Source organism: Juglans regia, chromosome 4 (genome assembly GCF_001411555.2).
Source record: "Juglans regia cultivar Chandler chromosome 4, Walnut 2.0, whole genome shotgun sequence".
Taxonomy (NCBI): domain Eukaryota; kingdom Viridiplantae; phylum Streptophyta; class Magnoliopsida; order Fagales; family Juglandaceae; genus Juglans; species Juglans regia.
In genome coordinates this window covers 6,784,896-6,810,807 of record NC_049904.1, presented here as the reverse complement: position 1 = coordinate 6,810,807, position 25,912 = coordinate 6,784,896, and the positions used below count along the sequence as shown (strand labels likewise).

General features: G+C 36.8%; 1 protein-coding gene across 8 annotated transcripts in view; it reads left to right on the top strand.

Annotated features, from left to right (window-relative positions):
• The first annotated feature begins 7,716 nt into the window (after positions 1-7,716).
• Positions 7,717-25,912, top strand: part of LOC109013771 (chromodomain-helicase-DNA-binding protein 3 homolog) — a 66,637-nt gene continuing 48,441 nt past the window's right edge. For 2 of the 8 annotated variants that reach the window (XM_035689756.1, XM_035689755.1), the window contains exons 1-5: positions 7,877-8,002; positions 9,035-9,444; positions 10,223-10,340; positions 24,257-24,332; positions 25,372-25,517. In XM_035689756.1, the coding sequence (XP_035545649.1) occupies positions 10,228-10,340; positions 24,257-24,332; positions 25,372-25,517 (335 nt within the window). In that variant the 5' untranslated portion in view covers positions 7,877-8,002; positions 9,035-9,444; positions 10,223-10,227. Of the gene's footprint in view, positions 7,800-7,876; positions 8,003-8,559; positions 9,445-9,707; positions 9,779-10,222; positions 10,341-24,256; positions 24,333-25,371; positions 25,518-25,912 lie in introns of those variants that run through there. The other 6 variants (XM_035689752.1, XM_035689753.1, XM_035689750.1 and 3 more) reach the window with 6 other exon arrangements.

The window sequence follows — 25,912 nt, the reverse complement described above, 5'->3', positions numbered from 1 at the left end:
CTCAGCTCTCATTAAACATCTTTCATAGAATGTAACTTGGCAACTAACTGGCTTCTATGGCCACCCCATGACCTATAAAAGACATGAGAGTTTTTGTTTACTGAATTATCTAAAGCCTGCAAACAACATACCATGGCTTTATTTTGGTGATTTTAACGAAATAACTCATTAGAGAGAAAAGTATGGGGTATCTCACAGACCATATAGGCAGATAGCCACCTTCAAGAATGCACTAAATGAATGTGACCTCCTTGACCTAGGATTCATAGGCGATAGCTTTACCTGGTCAAACAACAAGGAATGGAGGCACTTCACCAAAGAGAGACTAGATAGGGCCTATGGAAATATTGCATGGATCACCAAATTCAACAGTCACTCAATATATCACCTAGCCAGCACTCAATCAGACCATAGACCTATCTTAATTCAGACCAGTGCTCAGTGTCCAACTTAACCTAAGAAAAATACATTTAGGTTTGAATCTGCCTGGACAAAGCAGTAGGAGTGTGTAGACCTTATTAAGCATGCATGGGAAATTTCAACTAGGCACACTAACCTTTTACAAAGCACTCTTCAAGGCCTCAATTACTGTCAACAGGAATTAAAAACCTGGAGTAGAACCAAGTACAAGGACTAGGGAAAGATCCTCGAAGAAAAAACTGAGCTTCTTCACTACCTACAAGACCAAAATGAGGGCAACCTAACTGAAGAAATTAGGAGGGTGCAACAAGAGGTCAACTCATTGCTGAATGATGAGAACTTAAAATGATAACAAAGAGCAAAACAGGCTTGGTTGAAGGATGGAGATTGAAACACTGCATATTTCCATAAATGTGTCAGCCAAATGAAGAAGCACAATGCCATCAACAAGATCATCACCAGCTCTGGCCAAGAGACAACAAACCCTCAAGCTATTAGCAATGAATTCCAGATGTTTTTCAAGGACTTGTTGTCCACATCATGCCCGACCAGAATGCCCAGCTCCAATGCCCCAAGTGATTACTGAGGAAAATAAAACTTTTCTCTCCAGAGTATTCACAGATGAAGAGATCAAGGAAGCTATTCAAAGTATGAATCATCTAGGCTCACCTTGGTCGGATGGTTTTCCAGCCTTATTTTTCCAAGAATACTGGACCACAGTAGGGCCTCGAGTATGCGAGACAGTTTTGGTAGTTCTAAATGATGGCCAATGGAACAAAAAACTGAGTGAAACTCTCATAGCCCTTAAACCTAAGAAGCATAACTCATCTCAAGTCACTAACTTTAGGCCAATTAGTCTTTGCAATGTCTTTTACAAGATTATTGTAAAATCTTTGGCTAATAGGTTGAAAACCATACTGCCTAGTATCATCTCCCCCACACAAACAGCCTTTGTTCCAGGGAGACTCATAATAGATAATGTCATAGCAACATTTGAATCCCTACACACCATGAGGTCTAGATTAAAAGGAAGAGATGGGTACATGGCCTTGAAGCTAAACATGAGCAAAGCATATGATCCTATTGAATGGCCATTTATTAAATCTGTTATTGAAAAAATAGGGTTTGCAACTGTTTGGGTTGATTTAGTTATGAAATGTGTATCCTCTGTATCTTACTCTCTAATCATAAATGGGGTAACTCAACTACCTTTTTGCCCCACATGGGATATTAGGCAAGAATACCCCATTTCCCCTTACCTCTTTATTTTGTGCACTGAAGCTCTAAGTTGTCTCCTTAACAATGCAGAAATTTCAGGCCTCATCACAGGTCTCCTAATTAGAAAGAATATTTTGTACATTAATCACCTCTTCTTTGCAAATGACTCACTTCTTTTCTACAAAACCAACTCAATTGAATGGAGCCAACATTATCACCTACTGGACCTCTATGAATTAGCTTCTGGGCAAAGGCTAAACAAAGACAAGACCTCATTCTTTTTTAGTAGCAACACACGAGAAGAGACAAGAGACATCATCACTAGCATTGCTGGAATTAGAGGTACAAAATCCTATGAGAAATACTTGGGTCCACTAGCACTTATTGGAAGATCAAGGCGTCACTCTTTCAAAGGAATCTTGGACAAAGAACGAACAAAAATCAGCAACTAGAAATCTAAACTCTTGTCACAAGCAGGGAAAGAGACCCTCATCAAAGTAGTCATTCAGTCCATCCCAACTTACAACATGGGGATCTTTAAACTGCCAAAGCAACTATTGCATGAACTCAGCAAACTAGCAAGATCTTTCTAGTGGGGTTAGGAGGCTCAAGAATAGAAAATTTATTGGGTGCCTTGGCATCAGATGAGCAAATCAAAGATTTTAGGAGGTTTAGGATTGAGGGATTTTGAAAATAACTATGCTTTTCTGGCTAAACAGTGCTGGAGAATCATCTCCTCTCTATCTTCTCTTACTGCCAGGGTCCTTAAAGAAAAATACTTCAAAAGAAACACATTCTTATCAGCAAAAACTGGCAATGACTCCTCTTTCCTATGGAAAAATTTTGTATATGCCATACCTTCGCTTGAGAAAAGACTAATCTGATGCATTGGTGATGGAGAGTCTATTAGGATCTGGAAGGACAACTGGATCCCCCAACAATCCACTTTCAAACCCCAAAGCTCAATCAGGTTCTTACCTGAGGACTCAAGAGTCAACATGCTCATTGACAAGCACACTAATCAGTGGAACCACTAACTGTTTGAAGATATTTTCAACAGGGAAGAAACTGTTATCATCAAGGGAATCCCTCTAAATCCCTACCCCAAACCTGATAGGCTGATTTGGAGATACACTAGCTTGGGTGAATTCACAGTAAATAGTGCCTATTACCTAAAGTCTGAGGTGATCAAAACATGGGCCAATCCTCAGAACCTGTGAGGGAAGTCAGACCATGGACAAAACCTTTGCATCTCCATATTCCTCCTGCCACCAAAACTTTCCTATCTAAATGCCCTACCTACCAAAACCAAACTTTTCTAGAGAAGGACTACAGAAGAGGACCTCTGCCCAATATACAGGTGCCAACCAAAAATAATTGAACATGCCCTCTGGTCTTGCCCATCAGCTTAAGATGTCTGGAGCCACAGTGTGAGTAAGTTTCAGAAATCAAGCATGCACCCTCAAGCTTTCAGCAATATGGTGGACACCTTATTTGAGACACTGGAGACAAACGAAATGGTGACCTTTGCAATTATAGCATGGAAAGTCTGGAAAAGAAGGAATGAGTTTGTTTTCAAGCAGGTCTTTCAGCACTCTAACTCCCTCAACCAACAAGTCCAGCTCATGGTGGAGGAACTAAACCAGATCCAGAAACCTGCCAATAAGCTTTGACAAAGCCAGAATGCAACTTCTCATTGGGAAGCACCACCTCGTGGCAAACTTAAACTCAATTGGGATGCTGCATTAGCCAAGATCAACTGCAAGGTACGTGTGGGGACAGTGATCCGTGATTGGGAGGGCTAGGTGAAAGCTACCATGAGAATGAAACGTGATTTGTTCCTTGACTCTCTCCTGGCTGAAGCTTATGCAGCTCTCCAAGCTTCACTTTTCTATAAGTCCCTAGGTGAACATGATATCATCATGGAAGGTGACTCTTTGCGAGTAGTTCACTGCCTACAAGCCCATATAGATTCTAACTCCTATGTAGATACATTGATAAGGGACACAAAGGCAACACTCAACTCCTTGTCATTATGGACTCTTAGGCATACTAGGAAAGCATGTAATATTGTAGCTCATGCCTTGAGCCGAGATGCTTTTAGCATTTGTGATAGCATTCTCTCTTCAGATACTATCTCTCATTGTATCCAAACCTTGTTATAATTTTAATTAGTAGAGGTTTATTCTAAAAAAAAAAAAATGTTATGCAAAAATGTGTTTGCATTTGCATATAAATTAACCAATGTTAATACTCTAAGTATAAAAAATCATTTAGTTTAATAAAAAAAATGAAAAAAAAATTCAAATATGATGTGTGATATAAAAATGAGTTTTATTAAATCGATGGACCATCTACCATTGATTTTTTTTTATTTTTTTTAAACAGGCTACCATTTTGACTTCTGGATAGAAATCTTGAGGGCCCCTCTCGGTCAGATTCTTAGGCCTCGTTTGTTATCACAATTTCTTTCAATTCATCTCATCTTATCTCATATAATCATTATAATTTTTCAAATTCTCACATAAAATAAAATAAATAATTCAACATTTTCAAATCTTAAAACAAAAATAATATTAAAAAAATATATTATAACAATATTTTATTCAACTTTTAACTTTAACATCAACTCATCTAATCTCATTTCATCTGCGAAAAGAAACTAGGCCTTAGTTCTCGTTTAGGTAAATTATCTTATATCATTTAATCATTATAATTTTTTCAAACATCTATATAAAATAAAATAATTTAATTTTTTTCAACTTTTATCTTAAGTTGAACAAACGAATAATTATTGAAACGTATTGCTAATCCTCTGTTTTGGAATATGCTCAAAGACTTGAAAATTTATTTCAAGGGTCGAGAGTGTGTGATTGCATGGTAGATGATCGGTTTGTTTGGAAAGTTTTCTGTGCCAGCCTGTCGTTTGGACATATTTTAGATCAATCCATTTCCAGTTATGACTTATCAAGCAGAATAATGATACACAAATTATATTTCACAACAATAGTTTAAAATGAAGATATTTCTATAAACTAATATTACTTTTATAAGTTATTTTATAAAAAAATTTATCATTTAAAACATAAATGCATAAAATATTATAAAAAATATTGTGTGTAAAAACACATGGTCAAAACAATGTCGTTCCACTTCAAGAAGGGAGTCCAAAATGAGTTCCTTTGTTGTTCCCTTCTCCTCCCTTTGTGAAATGTATATGATTTGTTGATCATTTCACTGATTTGTGGTTGCACTTCAATGATTTCTGTTTTTAGGTTGTTAAATTTAAAAATTGAAAGATTTAAGTTTTGGAAAAATTAGGTGTTTTTGTTCCCAGTGACGTTCGCTCGAGTGTGACTCGACCAAATATCACACAGATTGTTCGTTTGAGTCTTCTCTCGAGTGTGGCTCAAGCAAACATTCATTTTTTTTTTGTATTTTATTTATTTTTAAAATGACAAACACGACTAGATACATGTTTTTCCTTTTCAATGTGTTTTCAATTTATAGATAACTTTCATAACATGTTAAATAACAGTTGTTTGTTAATTATTTCAGATTATTTGCTCAAATTATGGATGCTACACCATCTTACCACAATTCTCTACAAGAGGATGACACATAGTCGCTGACATCACCGACAGGTACTTCAGGTCGTAGACCTCATCCAGAGCAGCTACCTTTTATGCAAGTAGTCAAGTCTCAATAGATCTAGAAGACATCGATATACTTAATGAGGAGGATGAGTTGATGAATGTTGAGACTGATCCACCAGCATGACCTAGTAAAACAAGGTCTTGGACATGAGAACATTTTACCAAAGTTCTTGGTGATCATGAGAACCCGCAGGCTTGATGTCACTCTGTGGGCAACTATACAGTTGTCATTCGAAAAAGTAAGGCACGTTAGTATTAATAGCACATCTTACGGGCTACCAGCGGTATAAGATACGCAAAGGGTTGGTAGAAACTGATTAGAGGAAACTGAGTTATAAGACTTTTACGGCCATTGATGGCATGTAGATGAAGAAGCTATCAATCCCTCAATATAGTGAAAAGATGTTGAGGGATATTCTTGCGGAGATGATCATCACTGATAAGATGCCTTTTACCACGGTTGACAAGGCAAGCTTCTGCAAATTTGTGCACACTTTAGAGCCATGATTTCTCATGCATTCACGGTATACTGTGATGAACGATTGTTTGAAGAGACATGCCAAGGAGAAGGCCGCGATGAAGGAAATGTTTGTCGCCACTGGCCATAGAGTGTCATTTACGATTGATACATGGACTTCCATACAGAATGTGGACTACATGTGTATCACAACCCACTTTATTGACAGTGAGTGGACATTGCAGAAACGGATTATTGGTTTCAAAAAAATTGTTGATCACAAAGGTTCATCCATTGACAAGAAGATGGATGACTATATAAATAATTGAAGGATCAGAAAAGTGCTTTGTATCACAATTGATAATGCAGTGCGAATGACACTGCCATTGATTGGTTTATGCGAAATACGGTGGTAAATGAGGATATCATTCGTGAGAATCAGTTTATTCATGTTTGATGTTGTGCCCATATCATCAATCTCATAGTTTATGAAGAGTTCAAGGAGGTTGATGATTCTATTATTAAAGTTCGAAATATTGTGAGATATGTGAGAGCTTCCCCCCAACGACTCTGCCAATTTAAGGTAATAGTCAAACAACTTGATATAAAAACAAATAGTATTTATGCAGCAAATCAAGATCAAAACAATTTTCATTAGGGGTGAAAAAAATCGGTGAACCTGTTTGGTTCGGCACCTGTTCCATTTTTCTCAAAATCGATAGAAACCAGTCCGGTTTTGATTTTTTTTTCTAACACCAGACCGAATCAGACCAGATCGGTTAATATATATATATATATTTAATGTTTTATATTATATAAAATATTTTTTAAATGAATTTTTAATATTATATATAATTTTTATATATAATTTGTATAATTTGTATATATAATATATATAATTATATATAAAATAATTTTATATTATATGCTAAATTGCTAATTTATATAATATTAAATTTTAAAATCCTATTATTTATGTATAATAATAATCTAATAACCAAAAATTAATATAAAATTTGACATAACATAAAATTAATCTTATAAATCTTAATATAACATTTGATAGAACATTATCATTAAAAATTTTAATTTTATAACTTAATATAACATAAAATTTTAATCTTAAACATAAACATTTGATCATATGTTATTAATATAAACTATATATGCATATATTAAGGATAAATACATTTTATAGCATAATAAATTATAAAATATATTCTTTTTAATAAATACATTTCTATACATTTGATCATATACACTCATATAAAATGTGAATGTAACCATCATATTATTACTTACATATATGTAATCAATCATATTATCACTAACATATATAATCAAATATATAAATAAGTTAGACATTAACATATTATCAATAACATATTATTATTAACATAAATAAGTTAGACACTAAAAAATTATATTATAACAATATTTTAAATTTATAATATTTTTATTTAATTTTTTTCTTTCATTTCTCAAAATTTTTTAAAAAAGTTAAGATTATTTCACTACTATTAACATATTATCTCATTTAACAATCCAAATTAGACAACAATGTAGCTCACCAGTTTTTCAAACTTAAATAAAACATTTCTCAAGGACTTTCTTGATCAAATGAGTTTGACCACTTTTTGCAAAATCCCATGAACCAATATTTTAGCATTTTCTAAAGACTTATAAAGCATAAAAGAATATCTTAACTCTAAACCTTGAAAAATTCTACCATCCAGGCTCATTCTACTTTTATTCTTCTTACATTTTTTACCAAATTTTTAATTTTTTTTAAAAAAATAAAAGGTCAGCCAAAAATAATAAAATTATCTTGTTCTACATAATAAATAAAGATGAAATAAAAATGTAGTTTGTAGCGTTAGTTTGATACGTTACTACCAAACATTATACCGCACCTCATTCTCTAATTTCGGACAGTGAATTACGTACAAAGCACCTGAATCGGTCGCATGGGATCATTGGGATGCATAGAAAACACGTCGAGCAAGCACAATCCGGTCCATGAACGGTCAAATTACCGATACGGACCGGTAATCACTTCGAATTTTTTCATACTAAATTTTGTTTTTTCTCTCTTTTCAAGGCAATTTGTCCACGCTTCACTGCCAGCAGTACAGCACTGCAACTCATTGACCCTTGCTTTATTACTTCTCTGCCAAGGAATCCCATTTTCTCGTCGAGCCAAACATCACACCAAGCGATTCCGTTCCTTCATGCCCATTTCTGAAAAAACGTAATCCCATATTTTTTTTTGTCTTTGTTGCTTGTTGTCTGTTTGTTGTCCACCTTTCATGTTGTAAATATATACGCGTATTGAGTTGCTATCGTTTAAGCAGATGTTATAGGGTTTTGATTTACTCCCTTTTTTTCTTACGTCCCGTACTGATTTTCTGGTTATACAATATATGGATAGATAGATATCGGTATATGTATGTATATAGTGTATCCTTGCTCCCCTTTCTTTTGAAAATGCTGGTGACATTGTTGTTCACGCAAGTTTTTGAGTATTTTATTTCTTCTCTTTGTTCAATAATGATGAAAGGTCTGGTCTGGTTTGGTGAAGTTGTTAGAAAGATTGTAATGCAGTTCATCTTTCTGGCATTTTGGCACGTAATCGACTGTACCACACAATCCAGATTAAAGGTTTTCGTTTATGCCAAAGGTTACTGCTTTACTTCTATTCTACCCGAAGCTTCATGAGTAGAGATTTGGTTCTTTCTTTTCTGTTGATTTGCGACCACAGGCATAATATTTTGTTAGACTGATTTTTTTCTTTGGTTTGGATAAAAGGTTATGCCCAGATGCCCTTTACAACCAAGTATTGTTTTCGGGGTGGCAAGGAAAGTTCACATGTATCAAACTGCAAATAGTTGAAGTTCAGAAGGCTAGATTATGCAGTCCCTGGTGGAAATTATTTCTGTGGATTGAATTGAAGATTAAACACTGACCTTGTCTGCTTGTGTGACGCCTAAATCGATTTGAAGTTTTAGCTCTATCATCATCATCATCTTATTATTATTTTTATTATCATTATTGTTAATCTTTCCTCTATCTCTCTCTCTCTCTCTGTCCCTCCCTCCCCTTATTAGTTCTGGTGTGTGATGTTTCCCTTCGAAATTCTTTATAACACTATTATTTTCATCATGAGAAATTATTGAAATTGATTGATTAACTGGTTGTGGAATGCTAAATGATGATAGCTTCAGTGCAAAGATGAAGTGTACTAATTATCATCATTCAACTGCTTCTGACTCTGCCATGACAGATACAGATATTGCTCATTAAGTTCAAAGAGTGAAAGACAGTAAAGAAATTCATTTTTCCAAGCTCTTCAAGTACAATAGACACGAGGGATAGTCTAGTCAAGAAGACAATTGAGAGAGTTGAAAAGTGATGGATATCAAACTTTTGGAAGAGGTCGAAGATGTGTGATTGGCGATTCTTCCATCTCCATGTCGAAGAAATCTGAGAAAGGCTCAAGCTCATTGAGTACTGGTAAGAAAAAGGTGAAGTTGGAGATGAGTGGGGAACACTTTAAACTTTAAAGCAGTGGATACAGCAGAAGTGAAAGGCTTGGTGTCAGGCCTAAGTGTAATATTCCCAAGAGAGCAGTAGGGGATGCCCGCAGTTATAGGGAATGGCTCAAATCACGCTTGAGAAAAACTAGCGTGTCAGGTACTGCCTCCTGCTTTTAAGTATTTTACCTGGTATATTCTTTGTTTTTATGATCACCAAATAGAGTGGGTGCTGGCCTGGTGGAGGGTAGACCTATTGGCTATCACAAAAGTAAAGTGGAGATTTTGAAAGTTTTGCTCCTTTAATGTCAACTGGGTAATGCCTGGTTCAGTTCTTGGCTTGTTGGCTTGCTGGGGTAAGGAAAAGGTGGGAGGAGAGCCAATGTAGTTTGTAAACTGATGGAATTATGTCTAATTTGGACTATATGGCTGGAAAGGAACGATAGGGCATCAAAGAAAATAAAGCAGTCCTTAGAGGGAAATATTTGAGATTGGTAATGACTTTATACTCTTGAGTAAAGGCTTTGATAATTTGTTCTAATTTTTTCATGAATTTCATTGATTTCTTGAGTCTTTGGATTTTTTTCTTGTTGTTGTTGTGGTTGTTGTCTTTTTTTTTTTTTTTTTCTGTTTCTTTTTTATTATGATTTTTATTTATTTGTTGTCTCTTTCTCCATTGGGACACCTTTTGTATACTTCCTGTTTACCGTGGTTGTGCCCCCTTTTGTATTTAACACTAACAAGATATATATATGTATACATATATATTATTGATTATCAACATAAGAAGATGACTATATATTCTATATTTCCAAGTATCTAGATTATCCATTAGATTTTGACAAGGAGTTGGCTTGTAAGTTAGGTCATTACACATCCGCAAACTTTGGTAGATTAATAAACACCTCATGTAATTGTTTTTTCTTTTTACTTGATAGAGGTCATGCTAGGAAAGAGAAAAAAACTTTCTAAAGGTGGCAGTGATGTTACTGAAGCTAATGCTTTCAAGGAAGTTGTGGGAGGGGTCGCCAAGACTTCCCATTCAAAAAGACAAAGGTACCCTCTTGTTGGTTTCCATTTCTTATTCACCATCACTTTTGGCACCCTTTTCACTTGCTGCATACTAAGTGGGATACTATTGTGATAATAATATCTAAGTTCTTTGTAGTCTCCGTACTTCTTTTGGCTCAAATGTTTTTCAATAGGAATTTCGGCTCAAAATCTTAACTAGATGAGAATTTTGAATCATATTGAAGTTTTTTTATGGGAAACAGAAAGCCATTCTTAGTCATCCCACTTAGACAACTAATATATGGCACTTTTTATTCCCTGGTATTTTTTTCTTTTTTTCATCTGGATGAATCATAATGCTTAAAATTGACGCTGCATGCAGTACATATTTTTTTGGGCCCCGAGGAAATGATTTTGTAGGAATGTGAGAAAAGCGCTGATGCCTAAATTGGATGTTCTGATGAACTCCTTGTCTCCATCCGACCTGGAACATTGTTCTAAGGTTTGTGCAACCCATGATGCAATTGATCTGCCCAGTAACAGTTCTTTAGTCACCTTCCTACCTCTCTCTATAACGCATATATAGTAACCACCTTCAACCGAAATCTCAAATACTTTTGTTTCAATAAGCACCATCTTCAAATTGTCACCGGCGAGACTCATCGAGAATGAGAGGCAAGAGAAGAGAACAAGTGTACGGAGAGAAAACTGTGATACCCCATATGATAAGTAAGGATAGGTGGTGTATGAGATCCCACATTGCTTGGGAATGAGAAGTTCTTGCTCTTTATAATGTTCCAATTGGGCTCAAATTGTATTATTGACTAGTCCTGTTGGAGTATAGACCATGTGGCTTGGACTTTCCATTAGGGTGTTACAAATGATATTAGAGCCTATCTCAACCAGAAATGTGGGATTTGAGCTGTGCCACCTACGACGGATTTGACTGACGAGAATGCTGGGAATTTCAGAGGATGAAAATTGTGATATCCCATATGATAAGGATAAAGGTAGGTGATGTATGAGATCCTGCATTGCTTGGTGTTATAAAAGGTGACAACCATTTGGAACCTTACACATGTCAAGTGGAGAAAAGAAATAGCCAATGCTCGAGTAAATGTGCTGAGGTGGAGGGCTGCAGTTTTTTTGTTATACTTGTAATATGCTATAAAAGGGATCCATGTGATCCATTCAATGAATGTAATTGTTAGAGAGAAACATACAGGAGAGCAAGCGTGAAAAGAACTCGAGAGAGGGATACTTTCTCAATAAGAGAATTGAATCTGTGAGAGTTCATACTCTTGTACATAAAACTGTATTGTTCAAACTTCATCAATAATACTATAAAGGCTTCTAGCTGTTCTTGCTGTGGATGTAGATCATTAGGATCGAACCACGTAAACATTTTGTGTTTTTTATAAGTTTTCTTTACTGCATTTGTGAGTCAGTGAGTTTCTTGGCAAATCTTGGTAGAGCAATTATGTTCTTGGCTTCATTTCACAAAGACATAATTACAACAAGTGGCATCAAGAGCCAGGTTCGATGGGGACAGCTAGGTTCAATGTTGAGAAGTTCACAGGGAAGAATGACTTTGGCCTTTGGAGAATTAAGATGAGAGCATTACTAGTTCAACAAGGGCTTCAAGATGCACTTCTTGGTGAAAAGAACTTGAGTTCTTTATCCGTCAAAGAAAAATCTGAAGTCTTGTAGAAGGCCCATAGCTTGATTATCCTTTCATTTGGTAATAAAGTTTTGAGGGAAGTTGCCAAAGAGGAGACAGCAGCAAGAGTTTGGTTAAAACTCAAAAATCTATACATGACTAAGTCTTTGGCGAACAGACTTCACAAAAAGACTAGGCTCTACACTTTCAAGATGACTCCAGGTATGTCTATGGAAGAACATTTTGATGAATTCAATAAGATCATATTGGATCTTGCAAATATAGACATAAATACCGAAGATGAGGACCAAACAATTATATTATTAAGTTCTTTAGATTCTTCCTATGCAAACCTCAAGGAAACCATGATGTATGGTAGAAAAAGTTTGTCATTAGAAGAAGTCCAATATGTGTTGCATTCAAGAGAGTTGCAAAACAAAACTAACGAAAAAACTGAATCTGGAGAAGGGTTGATTGTAAGGTGAAGACTAGGAAAAAGAAATTACAAAGAGAAGGATAACAAGACAAGATCAAAGTCGAGGAGAAAACCATTGAAATTCTTTAACTGCCACAAGCTTTAAAAGGGACTGTCCTGAAAAGAAACAAAATGGGGGAAAAAAACCTAAAGAGGAGGGAAATGCAGCTGTTGTCCTGGATGGATATGAAAGTGCTGAAGTCTTGAATGTGTCAGAAGTCGATTCAAGGGAGGAATGGATTCTAGACATAGGGTGCTCATTTCACATGTGCTCCACTAGATCCTGGTTTGAGACTTTCTCTGAACTTGAAGGAGGACATGTGATCCTCGGGAATAATAAATCCTATAAAATTCTGGGAATTGGGACAATGAGATTGAAGATGCATGATGGTATGGAAATGTTACTTAGGGAAGTAAGATACACATCTGAGTTAAAGAGAAATTTAATTTCTTTAGGGATGCTAGATCAATCTGGCTGTTCTTTTAAATCAGAATTAGGAACTTTAAGGGTTGCAAAGAGTTCTCTTACAGTGATGAAGGGGATAATAAAAAATGGGCTCTATACACTGGTTGGCAAGATAGTGATTGGTGAAGCATCTTCAGTTCAAAATCAAATGGAAGACAAGGTTTTGTTATGGCACTGAGGATTGGGGCATGTCAGTCTACAAGGTCTACAAGAATTGAAGAAACAAGGCCTATTGAGAGAAGAGAAGCTTGGAGAATTTCCTTTCTGTGAGGACTATATCTTTGGGAAGTCAACAGGGGTCAACTTCAAGACAACAACTCATAAAACCAAGCAAATTATGGATTACATGCACTTAGATCTATGGGGACCTGCAAAAGTGAATTTGCATGGTGGTGCAAGGTATTTCCTGACCATTATAGATGATTATTCGAGAAAAGTATGGCTATACATTCTAAAATGTAAAAGTGAGACATTTGCTAAATTCAAAGAATGAAAAACTCTAGTAGAAAATCAAGTGGGCAGAAAAGTTAAATGTTTGAGGACAGATAATGGCTTAGAATATCTGTCCAATGAATTTAATGATTTCTATAAAGGAGAGGGCATGGCCAGGCATAAAACAGTAAGAGAAACGCCATAACAAAATGACTTAGCTGAAAGAATGAATAGAACCATTTTGGAAAGGGTAAGGTGCATGCTTGCAACATCAGGTTTACCAAAGACCTTTTGGGCTGAGGCTGTTGTTACAACAGTGCACCTAATTAATAGATGCCCATCTTCAACCTTAAATTTCAAAACTCCACAAGAGATATGGTCTGAGAAACCATCTGGATATGAACACTCAAGGATTTTTGGATGTGTAGCATATGCACACTCCAAAACAGATAAGTTGGAACCTCGAGCACTTGAAGAGCATCTTTGTTAGCTATCCAGAGGGGGTTAAGGGCTATAAGCTGTGGGTTAATGAACCTGGGAGGCAGAAGTGTATTATAAGTAGAGATGTAACCTTCAATGAAGATCAAATGGCTGGACAAAAACACAAACAGGAATGTCAACCTACTACAACATATATGCACTTTGAGGTAGAGAAATCAGTAGATACAATCTGTCATCAAGAAACTCAGGGTAGGAAAACTGAGGACACTGAGTCAGATGTCAGAACTCCAAGTGGAGGAGATACCTATAGACTGGCAAGTGACAGAGAAAGAAGAATTATAAGGCCTCCCCAGAGATATGGGCAAGTTGAATTAACAGCATTTGCCCTTACTATAGCAGAATAAATTATTGAGCAAGAACCAAGATCTTTTTAGGAAGCCATGGCTAGTAAAGAGGCTGATAAATAGACTCTTGCAATGCAAGAAGAAATGAAGTCTCTAAACAAAAATAAAACATGGGAAATGGTTCAAAAGCTAGAAAATCAAAAGCTGATTGGATCAAAATGGATTTATAAAAGGAAAGAGGGCATACCAAGGGTTGAATTACCTAGATACAAAGCTAGGCTAGTAGCTAAGGGGTTCACACAGAGAGAGAGGGAGTGGATTACAATGAAATCTTCTCTCCTGTGGTAAAGCACAGGTCAATAAGACTATTACTCTCTTTTGTAGCCTACAAAGATATGCATTTGGAACAGCTGGATGTTAAAACAACTTTCTTACATGGTGAATTAGAAGAAGTCATATATGTGCAGCCATCATAAAGGTTCATAACAGAAACCACAAAGAATCAAGCATGCTTGCTCAAGAAATCATTTTATGGACTTAAACAATTCCCAAGACAGTGGTATAAAAGGTTTGATTCCTACATGATTCAAAGTGGTTTCAATAGAAGCAACTATGACTGTTGTGTATATTACAAGCAACATGAAGGAAATCCAATATATCTATTACTATATGTGGATGACATGCTCATTGCTTGTAAGGATAAAAACCAGATTGATAAAGTCAAATGCATATTGAAATCAGGATTCGAAATGAAGGATTTGGGCCCAGCCAAGAGGATTTTGGGAATGGAGATAGTTAGGGAAAGGGAGAAAAGGCTTCTCTACCTATCTCAAAAATCCTACATTTCAAAAGTTATCAACAGGTTTGGAATGGATCAAGTAAAACCAGTCAACACTCCTATTGGACAACATACTAAACTTTCAGTTACTCAGATACCAGAAACAGATGAGGACAAAGAATTTATGAAGAAACTTCCTTATGCTAGCATGGTGGGAAACATCATGTATGCCATGGTATGCACTAGACCTGACCTAACTTATGCAGTTAGCTTGGTTAGCAGGTTTATGAGCAATCCAGGAAAGCCACATTGACATGCTATTAAATGTGTTTTTCAATATTTATCTGGTACAAGGTGTTTGGGACTGAAGTTTGGAGAAAACAAGCAAGTAGGTTCTGAATTACAAGGTTTTGTTGATTCAGATTATGCAGGAAACTTGGACACAAGGAAATCATTAACTGGTTTTGTGTTCATGGTTTTTGGAGGAGCGCTGTCAGTTGGAAGGCAAACCTACGACCAGTGGTAGCCTTATCAACAATGAGGCTGAATATATTGCCATGACCAAGGCAATAAAAGAGGCTATATAGCTAAAAGGGATATCACATGAATTAGGCATGACTAATTGCACTATCACAGTTTACTGTGATAATCAGAGCATTATACATCCAGCCAAGAATCATGTCTATCATGAGAAATCCAAACATATAGACATCAGATTACATTTTGTGAGGGACATCATATCTGCTGGAGAGATTGGGGTGGAAAAGATTCCTATTGAAGACAATCCTTCTGACATGATGACAAAGTCTCTACAGACAATCAAGTTTAGACACTGTCTAAGCTTGATTCACATGGAAAATTGCTAAGTACCCACTAGGGGGAACCTGTAGGAACAGCTAGAAGGAGAAAACACCTTGCAAGGTCTAAATGCTTGTCAAGGTGGAGAATTGTTATAAAAGGTGACTACCATTTGGAACCTTACACATGTCAAGTGGAGAAAAGAAATAGCCAATGCTCAAGTAAATGTGCTAAGGTGGAGGGCTGCAAGTTTTTCTTTTATACTTGTAATATGCTATAAAAGGGATCCATGTGATCCATTCAATGAATGTAATTGTTAGAGAGAAACATACAGGAGAGCAAGGGTAAAAAGAACTCGAGAGAGGGATACTTTCTCAATAAGAGAATTGAATCTGTGAGAGTTCATAGTCTTGTACATAAAACTGTATTGTTCAAACTTCATCAATAATACTACAAAGGCTTCTAGCTGTTCCTGCCATGGATGTAGATCATTAGAATCGAGCCACGTAAACATTTTGTGTTCTTTATAAGTTTTCTTTACTGCATTTGTAAGTTAGTGAGTTTCTTGGCAAATCTTGGCAGAGCAATTCTGTTCTTGGCTTCACTTCACAAAGACATAATTACAATACTTGGGAATGAGAAGTTTTTGCTCTTTATAATGTTCCAATGAGACTCCAATTGTATCATTGACTAATCATTTTGGTGTATAGGTCATGTGGTTTGGGCCTTCTATTGGGGTGTTACAAATGGTATCAGAGCCTATACTAACTAGAAATGTGTGACTTGAGCCGTGCCACCTATGAGGGATTGACCCGATGAGGACATGGGGAATTTAAGGGGAGAGATTGTGATACCCCATATGATAAGTAATGGTAGGTGGTGTATAAGATCCTATATTGCTTGGGAAAGAGAAATTCTTGCTCTTTATAATGTTCTAATGGAACTTTAATTATATCATTGACTAGTCATTTTGGAGTAGAGACCATGTAGCTTGGGCCTTCCATTGGGGCGCTACAAAAACCATCCTTAAAGAAAATGTTCAGCATGACACATTGAGAAGCTTCAACCATTTTTTTTTCTTTTAAATTTGTGATGCGTTCAAGTGACACCTAGTTAAGTTGTCTAAGGTTTGCACTTTAATTTCTTTTGGTGGATTGAGTATTAGAGATTTATTTTTATTCCACAAAGCTCTCTTAGGGTTTGGTGGCATGCCATAAAGAGAGAGAAGCTTTGTGGTGGATGGTGGTGGAAGCTAAATACGATATATTTAGCTTTGTAATGAGTATTACGTGGGAATGAAGTTAGCAAGTCTTTTGGAGTCGTCGTGAGAAAAAAATTAGAAGAGGTTCTAGGATTTCTCTTAGGGTGGGGGTTAACGGACTACTCATTACTCGGCCCCCAGGGGACATGTGGAGATCCCCTTGTTAATGCGGGCAAGCCTAGCAGAATAACTTCAAAATGTTAAAGTCTGGGCGTGTTCCAAGTATATTTTATCCAATATTCAACCCTTGTATATACCTACGGGCCCGTTTGATATATATATATGTATATATATTATATTATCTAAAACCAAACAACCCTTATACTTGGGCAATTGCCTATCCCTATTATCAGTAACTTCTTGTTTATAGATAAAAATACAAAAATTATCTAAAACAAAACAAACCCTTAAAATAAAACACTTCGCATAGTGCACTGCTTCACTTTTTCTCTTCTTCTTTTTCTTCTTTACTTCTACTCTATTTCTTTTTTCCCTCTTATTGTTTCCTTATAGAGCCTATGACCGTACAAAAATGAAACACTTCTCACTTTGTAGTACTCCACATGAATCTTTGCTTATTGATTGTGGAGGTTTGGACATTGGAGGTTATGGGTTTGTTACATGCTTGAAGTAGCCCCGGCGAGCCCATCAGGGCAGGGGCAGCCGAATATGTAGAGGGGTTGGGGCAGAGACCAGATGGGGGTGATAATCCACCTGCATAGGGTGGCTATCACCCTAATTTATCTTTTTATTAGTTTTTGGGTGGGGCCTATTAGTGGATTATATTTATTTGAATTAATTCCTATATTATCTATGTATTTCGAGTATAGATATATTTGTACAGTTGTATATGATTTATATATTTGTAAGTTGAATATTTAGATTAAGTAGATAAGTATGGGAAACATATCTTATCCAAGATTTGAATCCCTATAGGATAGGAAGTTAGATTTCGAATGGTTGATTTGGTGTAATATATTTTTGACTACTTAATGAATGAGAATGAATAGGAGGAGGTATTCAGTCAAAGAAAGAAATTTGTTATGGTATTAAGAGCAGGTTCATAATTTTTCTGTTTCTACGAATTTTTTTCCTTTCTCGGGGGCTTCTTTGTGGGTTCTTCATTCTCGGCGCTGGCTGAGTTCGTGTTTGGCCTTCCGTGTGCTTCTCGGTGCCTTCATTGTTTGTTCTTGGCCTCTCGTGTGGCTATTGGCGTTTTCTGAGTTGAAGGCTAGGGTTCCTTGTGACTTTCGGCAACCTCTGGAGTGTTTCTTGTGCATTATTGGCACTGTCTGCGTTGATTTTTGGCGTCTGTTTTGAAAAAAAAAAAAAATCATCTGTAGAGGTGATTATCGGTACTCTGTTTCAGAGAGTGTATTGTGGATTTCTGGGGTTGTTGGCACATTTTGTGAGTATTTTTGGGCTGCGATACGTTGTATTGCGTGTGGGTGATAATTTCTTAGTCTATCGGCGTTATCTGGAGCAGCTTGGTGCTTCTCGGCGAGGTTTGTTGCTGCTAGGGTTTCTTGTCTATCATGTCTTCTGAAATTAGAGATTCTCTTATGGTTCGATTCAATGGAAAGAATTATGCTGCGTGGTCTTTTCAGTTTCAACTTTTGGTGAAAGGAAAGGAACTTTGGGGTCATATTGATGGGAGTAGTGTGGCACCAGAAGACAAAGATCAGCGGGCTTCTTGGGAAAGCAAGGATACCTGAGTCATGTCTTGGATTCTTGGTTCTGTTGATCCCCATATTATCTTGAATTTACACTCATTCAAGAATGCTCGTGATATGTGGAATCGTCTCAAGTGGTTGTGTACTCAGAATAATGCAACTAGGAGATTTCAACTCGAATTAGAGATGAATTTCTCTTAAGGAGCGCTCTCTGTGGAGGAGTTTTATTTTGGTTTTTGTAACTTGTGGGCTGAGTATACAGATATTGTATACACTTCAATTCCAGCAACAAGTTTGGCCGATATTCAAGCTGTTCATGAAGCAAGTATGAGGGCACAGTTTCTTATGAAACTAAGGCCGGAATTTGAATTTATTCGTGCTAATATGATGAACTGAGATCCTGTGCCTCCACTTGATATGTGTTTGGGAGAGAGATTTTGAGAGGAGCAAAGATTGATGACTCAAACAACCATGGAACAAGCTACTCCAGCTCCTGTGGCATATGCAGCTCAAGGAAAAACCAAAGGGAGGGATTTGAGCACTACTCAATGCTATAGTTGCAAAGGTTATGGGCATCTTGTTGCAAATTGTTCTAAGAAAACTTGCAACTATTGCAAGACGCAAGGACATATTATCAAGGATTGTCCATTACATCCTCCACGTCGCCAAGCAACTGCCTATTCAGCTGCTGCTGAGGCTACTAGTGCTACCAGTTCTACCTTGGCCACTTCCTCTCATGTTCTAGCTTCCACTTCTCAAAATTCCACTCCTATTACCCCAGAAATGGTCCAACAAATGATCATCTCAGCTATTTCAGCTTTTGGTATTTCAGGTAAACCCAAATCTGCCTCTAAACCTTGGTATTTTGATTCCGGTACCACCAATCATATGACAAGTACCTCTCACTCTCTTGTTAATGTCTCATAGTATGATGGTCCACTTAAAATTCACACGGCAGATGGTAGTTCCCTACCTATCACTGCCGTAGGTGACATTTCTCCTTCCTTAAATAATGTTTTGGTGTCTCCTTCATTAAATACCAATCTGATTTCTATTGGACAATTAGTTGACAGCAATTGTAGAGTGTCATTCACTTCTTCTAGTTGTCTTGTACAGGATTAGGTGACCAGGAAGATGATTGCGAGGGTTCCTAAAGAGGGTCGGCTATTTCCTTTATGTTTAGATTCAAAATTTGTTAAGTCAAAGTCTTTATCTTCGTTTTCTTGTAATGTTGGTACTTTGAGTGTGACGGATTGGCATAGGCGGTTGGGCCATCCCAATTCTCACATACTTCATAAGTTGTCATCTTCTGGTTTAATAGGCAATAAAGATTTCTATTCTCTTGAACAATTGAATTGTGATTGTGATACATGCAAGTTAGCTAAAAGTAAAGTTTTGCCTTTTCCTTCAAAAGGATCTCATGCCACTCGTGCCTTTGATGTTATTCATAGTGATATGTGGGGTATTGCCCGATAGAATCTCATGATCGTTATAAATCTTTTGTGACGTTTATTGATGATTATATTCGTTTTACGTGGATTTACTTTCTTCGCACTAAGAATGAAGTATTTCCGGTATTCAAGTGTTTCTTGGCTTATCTCACTAATCAATTCTCTACCTCTATTAAGGTTCTTCATTCCGATTCAGGAGGAGAATATACATCTACTAAGTTTCAAATGTTCCTTCAAGATCAAGGAATTATTTCTCAACGTTCTTGTCCATATAATCCACAACAAAATGGAGTAGTTGAAAGAAATAATCATCATCTTCTTGATATGGTCAGGGCTCTCCTAATTGATTCGGGTGTTCCCTCTCGTTTTTGGTGTGAAACTTTGTCTACTGCTGTGTATTTAATTAATAGATTATCTACTCTAGTATTAGACAATGTTTCTCCTTATTCTTTGCTATTTGGGCACTCCACAGACTATTCTCAATTGCACTTATTTGGTTGTGTTTGTTTTGTGCATCTTCCATCTCACGAAAGACACAAACTTTTTGCTCAATTAGTCAAATGTGCCTTTTTAGGGTATAATTCTTTTCAAAAGGGTTTTGTTTGTTATGATCCTCAGGCTAAACGCATTCGAGTTTCTCGCAATGTGGTGTTCTTGGACAAACAACAATTTTTTCATACTCATCTAGACCCTATTCCTCCAAGTTTCTGTGTTTTGCCAAATTTTTCAGATGAAGATACAACTTCTACACCAGCTTCTGCTCGATTTAAACCTGGTTGTGTTTACACCAGGCGTAAACCATCTCATCCAGAAGATCTGACCGCTCTTTCTGTCCCTCTTGAGCATTCGCCCGTGCCTCTTGATCAATCCCTTGACACATCTTATGATCGACCACCTTGTCGGCATACTTCTAGAGTCTCCAAACCCTCGGATAGGTATGGTTTTTCATCTCATTCTTCTATTGCTATTCCTTCCTCTTATAAGCAAGCTATGGAACATGAGTGTTGGAGGTATGCCATGCAAGTAGAAATAGATGCACTAGTGGTCAATGACACTTGGGATATTGTGTCTTGTCCTTCTTCTGTGACACCTATTGGTAGTAAGTGGGTGTATTTTGTGAAGTTTAGATCAAATGGGTCCCTTGAGAGATATAATGCTCGTTTGGTAGCTTTGGGGAATAGACAAGAATATGGGATTGATTATGACGAGACGTTTGCTCCTGTTGCTAAGATGACGACTGTTCGTCTCCTTCTTGCCATTGCCGCTTCTCAGTCTTGGCAATTGCATCAGATGGATGTGAAGAATGCTTTCCTTCATGGTGATTTAAAAGAAGATATTTACATGAAACTTCCTTCTGGTATGCCCCTTTTCTTAGCTAATGATGTTTGTAAGCTGAAAAGGTCATTGTATGGTCTAAAACAAGCTCCCAGAGCTTGGTTTGAGAAGTTCCGCAATACCTTACTTGAGTTTCAATTCACTCAGAGTGCGTATGATGCTTCTTTGTTCCTTCATAAGAGTGATTCTGGTTTTGTTTTTTTTGTTGGTCTATGTGGACGATATCATTATTACTTGATCCGATATTGAATTTATTCAAAGGGTTCAAATGCATCTTCATAAGGTCTTTCATATGAAAGATTTGGGACTGTTGACTTATTTCTTGGGGCTGGAAGTTCACAATCAGCCACATGGGTTATTTATTAATCAACATAAATACACCCAGGACCTTGTTCAGTTGGCTGGGTTGAGGGAGACTACTTCAGTTGATACTCCTATGGAAGTCAATCTGAAGTATCGGAAGGATGAGGGTGATTTAATTTTTGATACTACATTATGTAGGAAGCTTGTTGGGAGTCTAATCTACCTCACTATCACACGTCCGGATATCTCATATGCTGTCCATATTGTTAGTAAATTTATGAACACTCCTAGGCACTTGCATTTAGTGGTTGTTCGTTGTATTATCAGATACTTGATTGGGACTCCTAACCGTGGGTTATTTTTTCCTGTTGGCACTTTTTTACAACTTATGGCTTATAGTGATGCCGATTGGGCTGGTTGTCCAGATTCTAGGCGTTATACAACTGGGTGGTGCATCTTTCTTGGAGATTCACTCATCTCCTGGAAATGCAAGAAGCAAGAGTGTGTTTCTAAATCCTCTACTGAAGCTGAATATAGAGCTATGTCAGCAGTGTGCTATGAGGTGATGTGGTTGTGGGGCATTCTTCAAGAGATTGGTTTTTTGCAAGACAAGCCAACTCCTCTTCATGGTGACAACACTAGTGCCATTCAAATTGCTCTCAATCCAGTATTTCAAGAGCGTACCAAACATATTGAAATAGATTGTCACTATATTCGTCAAGCCTATGAGGCTATGTCTATTATTCTTTCTCATATCTCTACGGATCTTCAAGTAGCTGATATAATCACAAAAGCGATGACAAGACAGCGGCATCAATTCCTAGTTAGCAAATTGATGCTAGTAGATACACCGGCATCAATTTGAGGGGGGATATTAGTGGATTATATTTATTTGAATTAATTCCTATGTTATCTATGTATTTCGGGTATAGATATATTTGTACAGCTGTTTAGGATTTATATGATTTGTAAGTTGAATATTTAGATTAAGTAGATAAGTATGGGAAACATATCTTATCCAAGATTTGAATCCCTATAGGATAGGAAGTCAGATTTTGAATGGCTGATTTGGTGTAATCTATTTTTGACTACTTAATGAATGAGAAGGAATAGGAGATATTCAGTCAAAGAAAGAAATTTCTTAGGGGCTGGGTCTAAAATCAGATTTTGGCACCATGCCTGTTTTGGGGACCACCAACCTCTGAAGACAATGCACTTGGATTTGTTTCGTCATTATCTTCGCAAGGAGGCATCCATTGCAGAAACTTGCAATTGTTAGATAATACGACCCAGTGGGGTGTTACTTTTTATCATATCTGCCCATGATTGGGGGATGGAGTTGTTCTCATTAAAGTTTTATTGATTATACTCTTTGAGAGGTGAAATCCTATTTCAAAGTGCTCACGTCTCCAGTTCTCTCTTTATTACGTGGAAGTGTATGTGGAGAAACAAAGCGCCTTTGAGGGCAGCATTTTTTCTTTTGGATGAATGCACAAGAAAAGATTTTTTTTAATGATGATAAAGTGGCATATTGTTGTGCTGGAATGGTGGTGCATTTGCGGAATCTTGCTCATTTTCTTCCTATAGCTAGGTGGTTATATTTTTGTCATTTTGTTTCTGTGTACTTCGGTGCACCCATATTTGCTCTTAATGAAATTTCTGAATTATTTCTATAACAAAAAAAATCCTTTTCTTGGAAGGGTCCCTAATAAGCTTGTCTTCCTCTCCTCATCTCAAGCTAGTAGAATATAGCAGATTAGAGAATCAAGTATGTGCATCAACCTCCCAGTCATGTCACTTGACATGATAGAAACATAGCTATGACAAATTCTTGAAAATCAGAAAAATGGGCGTTGCAACATTCTAAATACATTTTGCTGAATTCATGCATGTGTGGAATGTGTTTTATACATGTAGATGTTTGCCTGCATCTACGTTCTACTAGTAGTAATCAGTTTTCATCTGATCAAATTATTTCAACTCTTCATTTGTAGAAACATTCTGTCCAAAACTGTCCGTGCAGGTTGGTCTCTATTGAGTGTTAACCGATTGTCTATAGACAATCTTATTTTAGAAAAGTGGTTCAACACTTTCTTGTATACAGCCACATATCTTTTCTGTCAGTTAAACATCTATTCATGTAAAGGGATGAAGGGAAAGGAACAGAACTTGTCTAAGGATGCATATGATATGAATTCATCATGGCCACAGTTATGTAGAAATGTCAATCCTACTTGACATGGCTGTAAATGCCACATCAAACCTTGTTCTTGTGAGAAATGCATGTCTGTGTCCTTTCTGAAAAACTTGACTGTTGTTGTCATCCAGCAACCCCTAGTAAACTTCAACTGGATCACTGATATAAATGGTTGCAGAAAACCATATATGTTGAGTATTTGAAAGCCTTCTCAATTACTTGCCCCCATACTCTACATAAAGCTTCAGACAGTAGAATAATCTCTTTTGAATGGAAGGTAAAACATTAATATCAAATAGATCATGGACAAGACTGACAACTCATAATTTACCATTTATTTTTTGCAGGGTAGATTTTGGTTCAAGTAAAAACCGGTTTGGTAATTCAGAACTGAGCCATGAGTTGCAAAGCATCTTTCTTCCTGTATGCTCGCTCATTTAATATTCTGCTTTCATTGTGCTTTTATCAACTAATCATTTTTATTTAAGCAATATATTTCATAATGGCTAGATTGTAGTTCTGTAATTTGTGTTCATTTTTTAGCGTTAGCAGGTTGCAGGGTATAATTCCTAAAGGTACTTATTTTTGCTAAGAAATGAGGAAACGAGAAGAGAGGTTTGGTGCAATCTAATGTTTGAATGACTCAAATAGTCAAAGTGTTCAAAGGTTATAACACTTCTAGTACATGAGTGGTTGTTTTGGGCTTCAATTGTCTTTGATGCAGTGACGAGTGAGAGAGCGCAGGGAAAGAAAAGCAATGTAAGGTAGAGAGATATTGTGGTATGCCATTTTGAGTGTGGGCAATGGTCTGCGCCTGCTTGGGCTTCTGTTGGTCTATCTTGAGTTGGTCGTTTGCAACAAAGCTGGCTTGCAGCTGGGTTTCTGTTTCAGCAATGCAGAGGCGGGCAGTGAGAGATAGAGCAGAGAGAGAGAGAGAGAGAAAATTGTTTTGGGAAGTATAAGAAACTAGGGAGGATGTGTGAGAGTTGAGAGCTATGTGTGTGAAATATATAAAGAGGAGGAAGGGGCTTTTGGTCTTATTTGGAACCGTGGGCAAGGGAAATTTAAAAAGAAAAGGGATTGTAAAGGTTGAATTGGAGTAGGAGAGCACAGTGGGTACTGTTAGAGAGAAGTATGGAGGAAGAAAACTATAGAGGCCTTACTGAGATGGGAGTTTGACAGGTGGGAGGAGTTTGGGTTGATTTCCAAATGGGCCAGATCCATAAATCCAAGAGAAGCCCAACTTATACAATAAAATATCGGAAGGGCTTGTGGAAGTTCATGGACCTGTGGGCCCAATAAAAAATTTCATCTTAGCCATAAGGAACTGCAGATGGGGTGTTACATTGTTATTGTAATTTGACTTTTATTTCTAGTGGAAATATCTATATGCTAGTTTTCTTTGATCTGTTAAGAATCCTTGAGATTCTTCCCATGCACATTTTCTTCTGTTCAATGCTAGGATGGACGGGACTGTGTGGCTAGGCTTAACATGGAACGTAATGGAGAATGTCCCGCAGATTTGCAGAGTATGAAATCCTGTAGAAAAGATCAAACTGATGGTGAATACAGGACATGCATCATCTGCAAGCATGGAGGAAAGCTCTTGTGAGTTGCCTTATTTTTATTGATTTCTTTCCATTATTGCTTGTTTATCTTAAACAAACTTTAATATGGGGTCTTACCTTTTAAACCTGTTATCAATTCATTGTCTCCAATTGCGTTTGCTCTGGTCAAGTCTGTTTCTTGGTTAACCTTTTGAAATCTTGGATGTTATGCATTTACCTGTACACAAGATCAATACCCAGTTCTAGTCTTGTCTAAGTCTTCTGGAAGGGGTGGCTTGGATATGGTCGTAGCCTTTAGCCTCTTTTTAAAAGTTTTACTCTGTAGTTTCCAATGTCTAGGGACTCACACTGTTGTTCAAGAAGTTAGATGGTTTTTTGAGCTTACTTTGTATTTGATAATTGCATCATGCAATTGCGAATGGTTGTTTCCCTCCT